Below are 9,886 nucleotides of genomic sequence, written 5' to 3' on the forward strand. Positions count from 1 at the left end.
GATAGTTCCGAGACATAAACACTATTGTCTTTATTGTTCACCACTAAATTTTCTTCCGTGCACCAGTTCAAAAATCATGTTGAATTATTTGGACCTTTTTTAGGTGAAACCTGCGAAAGCCAGATGTAAAATATGAAAAAAAAAAAAAAGAAAGAATGAATGAATGAATGAATGAAAGAAAGAAACAGGCAAAAACCCACTTAATAAAATTTCAATCGTTTATTTTCTATAAGTCCGCTTGTTTACAGAAAAAAGTTTCCGTACGAATACTATCCATCGGAGTATTTTCCGCGGACAGGCACCATGGGCTGATAGTAGGGAGCTTAAGAAAACCACGACGGTAAGGGCAACGTCTCTTAATAAAAGGTTAACTGAGGAGAACAATGGCTGTGCACGTGCACTATAATTCTTGGTACATTTTTTTGCCGTCCACTGCAAAACAACAACGTAAAATGACCCAATTCTGCGTTACCTGGAGAACCTGAAAGACGACGGCTGACTTTTTAAATTTTTATTTCGAATTTATCGCTGTGTCCCAGATTCAGTTTCGCGATAGCTTTGACAGTGATAAACAAAGTAAATGACTTAAGGGTAACGCAAGATTCGTAGGTAAAATATAAATTTTTTTAACCGAGTTGTTTCGGCGTCGCCGTCGTGGTTTCTTAAGCTCCCTACTAAGTGCCTCTCCGCGGACGAACACTATTGTGTCACGTGATCAATTTAAACTAAGAATCGGAGAAAATTTAGCGGCGAACTATAATGTCTTTTTAAGATACTTAAAAGTATTTTTTCCAGTGTGATTCAGCATCTCAAAGTTCCACACCACTTAATTTTCTTTTTTTCATGTCATAACTCCCAAATAAAAGAAAAAAAATACAAATTATTTTGAAAGCTGTACACGTTATCTGTCAAAGAGGCGTTAAGCTCAATTTAAGCATCATTTTTTGATTATCATTTCTTTGCGTTTACAGTATCTTAAATTTGTGGCCAAACAACCTGTAGATTATTCGCTTAATGAGCCTGTTGGTGACGAGCTCCATCCTACGGCGGGCCCCTCCATGTGGCAAGTATCTGAATGGAGTGCTTGTTCACACGCATGCGCAGGAGGTAAGGAGATCTAACTCTTACTAAGATGTTGACTCAGCAAGACCAACAGAAACTAAAAATTATTTTGATATACATTGTTGCCTATAAGCTCATCTAGGCCTGCAAGCAATGTTGCATTGTGCTCACGAACTTTTGACAAGGTATTTTAATTTCGTTGGTGACACAAGCCACTTGGGAAAGGTTTATAGTTCTGCACTAGGTCCTGTAAACGCTTTCCCACTCGAAAGGAACGGTGGTACATGTTATGATGGAATAATACGAAACATACTAACCAGTCAATACGGCAGTGCACAATTAAGATCAAAACTCGAACCATTAATGATGTCTGTTCCTTTCGTTTATTCTCAGAGTAGCATATGTCACCAGCTTGCATTCTTACCATCATTTCTTTCTTTTCTTTTGATAGTTTTTACAATTTTACGACGCTGTCCATGACGAATTACCTTTAAGAAGTACATTGTTAAAGACTTACAAAATAGAATTTTTGTTTGCAACGGATAGAGAATTTAGGCCGAAATATGTAATATCATAAATTCAAGATCCAACGACAATGAAAAACGACAGCCTCGAGGCAATTATCATGTATGCTATTTTCCCAAAGATGGTTCTAATATGAAGGCATGATTTATCAAAATGTAGATTTGTTGTTAGAATATCACTGGTGCATTAATAATGTATTTTTTATCAATTTTTCTAAGGAATCAAAACGCGGAAGGTGGAATGCGTGTTGAAAGAGGACTTGTCGTACTTAAATGACGCCGTTTGTGCAAAAATCTCCGCAAAGCCTGCAACACAACAAAATTGTAATACTCAAAGTTGTGCCCCAGCGTAAGTGCATTACATCTTGAGTTGACCAAGAACATCAAATGTACTGCACATATACATGAAGGATATGCACCATTTCTCAAACTCAGGAGAACAATTCATGAAGCCCCTCGGACGTACAATCTAACTCATACCCCCACCGTACAAGGAGGGAGTGGTGGATGGACCCCCCTCTGGGTTTTCTTTCTGTTAGGGCGAAGCGAAATAAATTTATATTGATTAGATAACCCTGAGCTTGCTCTAGAAGGTGATACAATTTTTGTTAGTTATGACGTCATTTGACCCGCCATCTTGGATCGCCATCTTGGATCGCCATCTTGGATCGCCATCTTGGAGTTTACTATTTTCTTAAAAGTCAAGAAATAACGAAAATTAATACAAAATCAAGCCACATACCTTATAAAATGTACAAAATCACGAATTTGTGTAATTTGATGACAAAAACTGGAAAAAAACCACAGAGTTATCTTAAAACAATTACATTTGACCTGACGTACATGAAAGTTCTTTTACTTTAAGAAAATATTCCATTGTATCTCGTAGATGTTGTAAAACATGGTCTCTCGTGTTTGACATACTACCGATTCAGAAAAACCGAGCGATCAAACACGCGTTTCATTCGTTTGACAACAAACTTGAAACCCCAAAAAAAGCCAGTGAAGATTAGTGGAATACTTTTGTACACGTTATCTGAAAAATCTTTCAGATGCCAATGAACATTTTTGACACGACAAATTATTTCATGCAGGCGGGAAACAATCTCATACTCGCTCTCTTTTTAGTTGGTATGTCTCTGGCTGGCGTCCATGTTCAAGAACCTGTGGAAAAGGTGTCCAAACACGCCAGGTTGTATGCCGCCAAGAAGTGTCCAGAGGAAAATACAAAACGGTATCCGACTCAAAGTGCAGCGGAGCAAAACCGACTGATCCCAAATCACAAGACTGCAACAAGATAGACTGTCCAGCGGAGTATGTTCCAGGAGCTTGGTCAAAGGTAACCACGTCGTAACAATCAAATGCTTCATGTTACCGCAGTTTGAATCTGAACAGCGCATGAGGAGAGGGAAATAAAACGAAGAGCGGAGGTTAAGAAGACGGTTAAATTGGTGGGAAGAGTGGGAGGGAGGATTCGTGAGAGACTCCCGTCTTTAATCCTTCCATCGTACCCCGCGCACTACACTTTTGTCTTGTTTTTTTTAATTCATTTTATTTTATTTTATTTTTTGTCTTCTTTTCGTCTAGCTTTCTTTTTTTTTCTTCATTTTAATTGCGATTCACACTATTTAGCGCTATTGATATAATTACAACACTTGCATGGCTATTTACACAATTTACAACAGTAATACAACTGATTAACCCTGCTACAATACTAATACGTGTACAATCCCTTGCATTACTAACAAAAAAACCTGTTATAGGATGCGATTACTTACACACTACTTACACCACTTACTATAGGATACGATTACAGATGCTACTTACAATACTACAACTTACACTAGTTACTCTACAATACAATACGATTACTTATCCTACCTGCGATACTAATAGTTACACCGCTGACAATATAATACGATTACTGATGCTTCTTGCAAATAATTATAAATATAGCTTTACGTTCAGGTCCAAGAGGTATATCTATATATTCATATGAATGCTTCCTTCTTGCCTTCTCTCCTCACGGGAAAGAAAACTATATTAATCAATAACCATTTTACTTTTTTTTTTTTCCAGTGTTCCACTACATGTGAGAAGGGCACCAGAACGAGGACAAAATCGTGTCAGCAGTTGAAAGAGACTGGTGTGTTCCAGTCTGTTCCGGACGTCATGTGTGCCACCGCAATTGTTCCACCTCAAAAAGAAGCCTGCAATCAGGATGCACTTTGCCCAGGTTCTACAACTAAACTTTGACTTTAAACAACGCGGCTGTGATAATTTAATGATTATTGGCGACAAGCTTCACCTTTAGCCGTATTAGATTAGGTGATTCTGTGATTACTCCGTTGTTTGCGTAAATATTTGAGAAGTGCTTCAGATTCTAAGAATCTAAAGCCCTGGCTTAACGGAATCGTAAGTAGACCAAAAACTTTGTTCTGTTGTACTTACGAATCCGTTTGACTAGGCGTTGCGTGCACTTGCGTAGACTTGCGATGACTAGTTACGCTCACTACGATCAAAATTGCGCGCAAGTCGACGCAATTCTTTTTTTTTTTTACCGTTTGACCACGGAAACAATGAGTAAACGCAAGTTGATTGACGTTTATTCGTTGTTGTAGTAGCCTATTAGCCAATGACATACAGGACATGTAACCTTGAAATGGTTTTTTATGCATCTTGCGTGTACTTGTTTGGCCACACAACGCAAGTCTCTACGCAAGTTCCACCTGCGGCTAATTGCGACTACTTGGAACTCCGTTGGCCAGGGCTTAAGAGAATGACTCTCCATTCCTCAGCTCCTTGTGGCACATATGTGTGTCAACATCTGAACCAGTTAGGCTTAACCAGCTTGTCTCCCTATTGTCTTCAGATAGATTACAGGATTTCGGAAAAGACAAATGTATGGGTAATCAGTCTTTTAGATCATCTTGTCTTGAAGCCGACACAAACAACGTTGTGTTAAGCTAAGAGATTTCTTCTTATTTCAGTTCTTACCAAGTTAATAGGCCTTATCACGGCTTTCGACGCCATCTTGGAGGGTAGGCAAAACAGTCAGAAATTACAGTGTTTGTATGGGAATCCCATTTTACACAATTTGTGAATCGCAACGTTAAAATACTAGGTAGAAAATTGCATCCACCAAGTTTGAAGGGTGTAGCTAAACTACAAGACGCTCAATTAATTAATTTACAATACATTTGTCCATATTTTTTCCTTCGAACCGCGTCTACCCGGCAGAATTTAGAAAAATTAACTGTGCGTCGTCTAACCATGCTACATCCTTCACACTTGATAAATATAATCTTCTACCTAGTATTTTAACGTTGCGATTCACAAATTGTGTAAAATTCAATTTTGGAAAAGGTTATTTGCCATCGGATTCCCATACAAACTCTTTAATTTCTGACCGCTTTGCCTGCCCGTCAAGATGGCGTCGAAAAGCGTGAAAAGGCCTATTATTTAGCCAGCTCTCGTTTTGAAAGCCTCTTTTTTTTCCGGTTCAGGTAATCGTCAGTATGTGCCATTGGGATGTTACCGAGACAAATCAGAGAATAAAGCTCTTCCAATACAAGTCAAAAATTTTAGAGGCAAGGGAATCAACTGGAACGACATGTCCCAGACCATAAAGAAATGTGCCATTGCCACAGCCGAGAAAGATCCCATACTGAAAGTGTTTGCTCTACAGTTCTACGGAGAATGCTACTCTGGTTACAATGGTCTACAAACATACTCCAAGTACGGCAAGATGCCATACAGTGATGACAATGACAAATACTGTTGGTCGGGAGTAGGGAAAGCTGGCTTCAACTTTGTGTACAAGTTTGAGAACTAAAATGGTGAGATTCTAAGCATAAAACGGATTTATTTCCAGTAACGATAACGTTTCAAACTTGTCTTTATTGTTTGTTGATATTTTAAATACCCACATAGTCACCCTTTCCACTCGTGCATATTAAATTTAGGGTTCGTACTCTGTTTTTGGGCTAAAAATTTAAAGCTTTTCAAAAAGTTGAACCCCTTCAAGGTGACTAAAGGTTGCTCCCCTTCGGTATGTACGCCGTATTTATTTAATCAAACGTGAAGGCCATGCTGAACAGATTAGGGAGTTTAAGTAACTACGACGAGGACGACGACGACGACGACGACGCCGACGCCGACGCCGACGCCGACGCCGAGAACAGCGTCGATTTAAAAATGACTTTCTATTTTATCTACGAATCTTGCGATCCTTTTTTAAAAGTCATTTAGTTTGTTTCTCGAAACTAAACGTGGAACCCAACGTAAAATTCGAAATGTAGATTTTAGAAATTATCCGTTGGGGTTCACGTTCTTCAGAAAACTCAGACTTTGTGGTTTTCTGCAAAGAAATGCACCAAGATTTACAACGCACGTGCACAGCCATTGTGCTTGTCATCAAACCTTTTGTTTAGTAACGTTCCCTTTGCTGTTGTGGTTTTCTTAAACTCCTTAGTATAAGCTCACGGTATTGACGGCAGAAATCGAACATAGGAAGGGTTAAGTAGAATAGACAAGGGTCCTGATCAGCAAATTTGGTTGATAAGATATAACAAAGAGCGGGGCGGGGGAAGCGATATAACTGGGAGGGCTTATAAGCGGTAGTTTTACAAACTACACAACACAAGCACGTCCAATGTTTAGAAATCATTGAACCAGCAATAAAGAATAAACCATTTTACAGTTGACTGCTCAGTAACCTGGCCTTTGGATGACAGCGAGGCTAGAGTTGACCTTGTTTTGATACAGACCTCACTGCTTTTGTTGTGTAAAACAAGTTGTTCTGACGCCAACTAGGTGCATTTACATGACAAAAGCAGTGAGGTCTGTATCAAAACAAGGTCAACTGCAGCCTCGCTGCCATCCAAAGGCCAGGTCACCGAGCAGACAACTGTTAAATGGCCTATTGGGATTGGCCGATTTATTAATGAGTCGTAAACCCCCTGCGCTGTCTTAGTCGTGTGATTAATATCTGTATTGTATTGTTACATTTCGACTCTCCGTCATTACAATATACATTAAAATTATTTGTCTCCTCTTTTGGATTGTCAGGATGAGTTGCAAAGGAACACTGCCCCGGACAGAGATGCATAGAAACAGGCACAGTAGAAAAAAATAATAATAATGCACAAAAAATGTTATCATGTAACGTATACTAAAAGATAACTTAACTTTTAACTGTAATTACAACTACTGTCCTTCGTTTGCAAAATAATACGGTGACCTTGTATTAGACTTAAACCTGAGTGATACATTAAACATTTTAAACCAGCAAGACCTGTCGCCTTGTGTTGTTGTAGTTGTGGATTGTGAGTATGATTAGCTTATGGAGAGTCATGAAGGTGATTGATTCGCTCACGAGCAATTAACAGTTTTGCTTCTGAGCTTAAAAGGTTCGAAAGCTTAAAAACTGTATCTATCAAAACAAATATCCAGTTCAAGATGATAAATACAACTTCCATGATTCCCTGCAGGCATGTATCATTGAGGGAATAGAAAATCAGGCTGCATTGTTCTAAAAAATTGTGCTATGCGCATGAATAGATTAATCAATAACTGGGAAAAGAGTTGCCATGAAAATTAACTGGACACCACGCATCTGTTTCAGGAGATGGCTATGAGTCTTCAGACATTTTTCTTTATGTAAGGAATAGATAAACCGAAATATAAAAGATTATAAAAGTTAGCCAGCTAAAATAAATTTAACCGTCGAGATTACATGTAAATTCACGTCATTTCAATTAGTGCATTGTTCCTTTGTTCCTGCGCCGAATTTGTAACTCTTTATTCACCGTTAGCCACTAAGGGTTATGTAATACTTATTCTGATACACACAATAGCTCCTCTTTGGTCGATTCGCTATTGTCTCTAAAACATCGAAGATAAAATTTTGGGAACATTTCTTTTTCTGTCATGATCTTCTCTATAAACAGCTGCCGACTTTGTCAACACTGATGATTCGCGTCACTCACCCTCTCCTAAGTATGTTTGGTTTAATTCGTCTTTTGCCCTGTCATATTCTTCTTTCTTGGTTTGGATTAGTTTCGTTTATATCAGGTAAGTGAGAAAAACAGATAATGTTATATGTATTAGTGTTATAGGAGATATCCTCATAGTTCACAAAATGCAATCCATGAAAGTTTTCGGGACGTTAAAAGATTGGTGTGAAATTTATATAAATAATAACTTCCCTCGCTCTTCAGCTTGAAAGATTTCCTTTCTTAAGACCTTCAGAAACCGGATGCATTTTAACGCAGGAATAAAATGTATAACAAGGAAGATATGTCTTCTCGATTATCTTGTTAGGCTAGGAAAATACGATCATTTATCCTTCAGTAAATAATGAACTGACAAACGCAGCGATTCTTTTTTCCTCGAGCCTACTGACTAAATACAGTTTCACACATCAAAAAGAAAGAAAAATATATATTTTAACGGAGTTTTTGTTCAGTTAGACAATTTCAATCGTTCATCATTTATAAACAACAAATTGACAAACGCTGGTGAAAGGTTAACAGCGGGAAGGTGCAAAAGCGAAAAATCAAACAAAACATGTTGCACTTGTTTACCTTTTGTCTATTAGGATTATCCGGGGTAGCCCTGGCGTTAAGGTAACAATATAATGAACACTTATCGCATAAAAACTTATGCTCGGTCAAGTACGTTAGTTGGAAAGAATTATTTCACGAATTCGGCTGATCCATGATCAAAAAGTTTAATTAACTGTCAAAGACATCAGTATTACAATCAACTTTTGAGGTTGGCTTTCGTTTACATTTAATTTTTGCTTCTTGTCTCTAGATTGTCTTTACAATATTCATTTCTGTGGTTAGTTCTTATTCATAATTTTAATTCACAGTGATTCCGTTGTCCGGCAATTTTCATAAACTCAAAATGCCATTTACTTAAGTACACAACTTTTCTTTGTCAAAAATTGCAATCCGCTTGGTCGCAAACTCTTCCGAGAGGAAAAGAAAAGAAAAAAACCTGTTCTTGGCAAATGCACTTAAGCATGAATTTTTCGGGGAATTATTAAGTCAGCTTTTGTCAACAAACAACTGACATTTTCTGTGTGAATTCAAACTACTAAAGAGTAAATATTGACAAATATGCCCTTCTAAAAAAAATAGCCTGTGTAAGAAATAACATAGAATGCACAATTTCTGAAATAAAATCATATCAAAATTATTAATTGGCAGTCAATAAAGTCGCTGTGGACAGGTAAGCCACCGAGTTCTTCATCTTTTTTTTGAAATGTGTTATTCTTTTCATTCCATGCAAAATTGAAAAAAGAACGTGATCATTCTGTGTGACAAACAATTTATACATTTTGTCAGACTAGTCTAATTTTCATTGTAGTTCTTCCGTTAACAAACATAAATAGCATCTGCCTTTTTCACACCCGACAAAAATCCTGGCTTTCTTCAATTACTTGCCGCAACCTTTAAGTCTCCTCGGATTACAAAAAACGGAGTTCACTTCCTACAGAAAATAAGGCAACTTATTTCTGGTACAGCTCTTTGTATTTAATAATTAACTATTCTTGAGTAATGTACAGATTTTTAATTATCTTAATGCGGGTTTGCTCAGCTAAAGGCCCCAGCTTTCAAGTCAGCCTCCTGCATCAATAATATTGAACTTAACTACAACTGGGGAAATCATGGAAATTCAGAGGTCAAGAAAATTCGATTAACCTGAAAGAAAACTGGCAATAGCTCTTGGTAGTATTTATATGCTGACTGGTTTTTTAACGAAACTTAGGAAAGGACCAAATTTCTTACACTCAACATGGTATTTTCTCGTTCAAATCTCTGGGAAATTTTATTGACCTCTGCCAAAACAAATCTGCTTTGGACCTACGCTTAATACCCATTAAAAAAGGACACTTGAACTATTTAGTATCTATGCCTTCTAAATCGCTGGAAGCTCAGTTTGTTGCGTAAATAGTTGTTGTTGGTATTTTTGCTGGAAACAAAACATTGCAATTTACATTATTATGTTAAAGCAAGCTTCAGGGTCGCTTCAGAAAGGATTTTTTAGCCTTGAGGTGCCCCGTTCGACTGCCCATCATGCAGTTTTATTTTTTACTGGTTCTCAAAACCAAAAGGCTCAAAGCAATTTATAATGGAGTGCTTTCGTTTCTAGATTTAAAAGAGAAGTAGTTTATAGGATTATGAACTTTGTTGTCAATTAAGGTTGTTTGATGAAAGCATTCCATAATCTTGTGCACGTCGGCATTTACCACTTGTATATAGTAGCATTTCGTTGTGCTGTTCTGTTTC

General features: G+C 37.5%; 1 protein-coding gene across 3 annotated transcripts in view; it reads left to right on the plus strand.

Annotated features, from left to right (window-relative positions):
- The window catches only part of LOC145493769 (A disintegrin and metalloproteinase with thrombospondin motifs 6-like), a 34,801-nt gene extending 24,986 nt beyond the window's left edge, over window positions 1-9,815 (plus strand). For all 3 annotated transcript variants that reach the window (XM_081473226.1, XM_081473225.1, XM_081473227.1), the window contains 7 exons: window positions 972-1,107; window positions 1,806-1,935; window positions 2,715-2,925; window positions 3,666-3,822; window positions 5,093-5,425; window positions 6,657-7,661; window positions 8,964-9,815. In XM_081473226.1, coding sequence (XP_081329352.1) covers window positions 972-1,107; window positions 1,806-1,935; window positions 2,715-2,925; window positions 3,666-3,822; window positions 5,093-5,421 — 963 coding nt within the window. In that variant the 3' untranslated portion in view covers window positions 5,422-5,425; window positions 6,657-7,661; window positions 8,964-9,815. The remainder of the gene's footprint in view (window positions 1-971; window positions 1,108-1,805; window positions 1,936-2,714; window positions 2,926-3,665; window positions 3,823-5,092; window positions 5,426-6,656; window positions 7,662-8,963) is intronic.
- The last annotated feature ends 71 nt before the right edge of the window (window positions 9,816-9,886 follow it).

The sequence above is a fragment of the Orbicella franksi genome, chromosome 7, assembly GCF_964199315.1.
Source record: "Orbicella franksi chromosome 7, jaOrbFran1.1, whole genome shotgun sequence".
NCBI classification, from domain to species: Eukaryota; Metazoa; Cnidaria; class Anthozoa; order Scleractinia; family Merulinidae; genus Orbicella; species Orbicella franksi.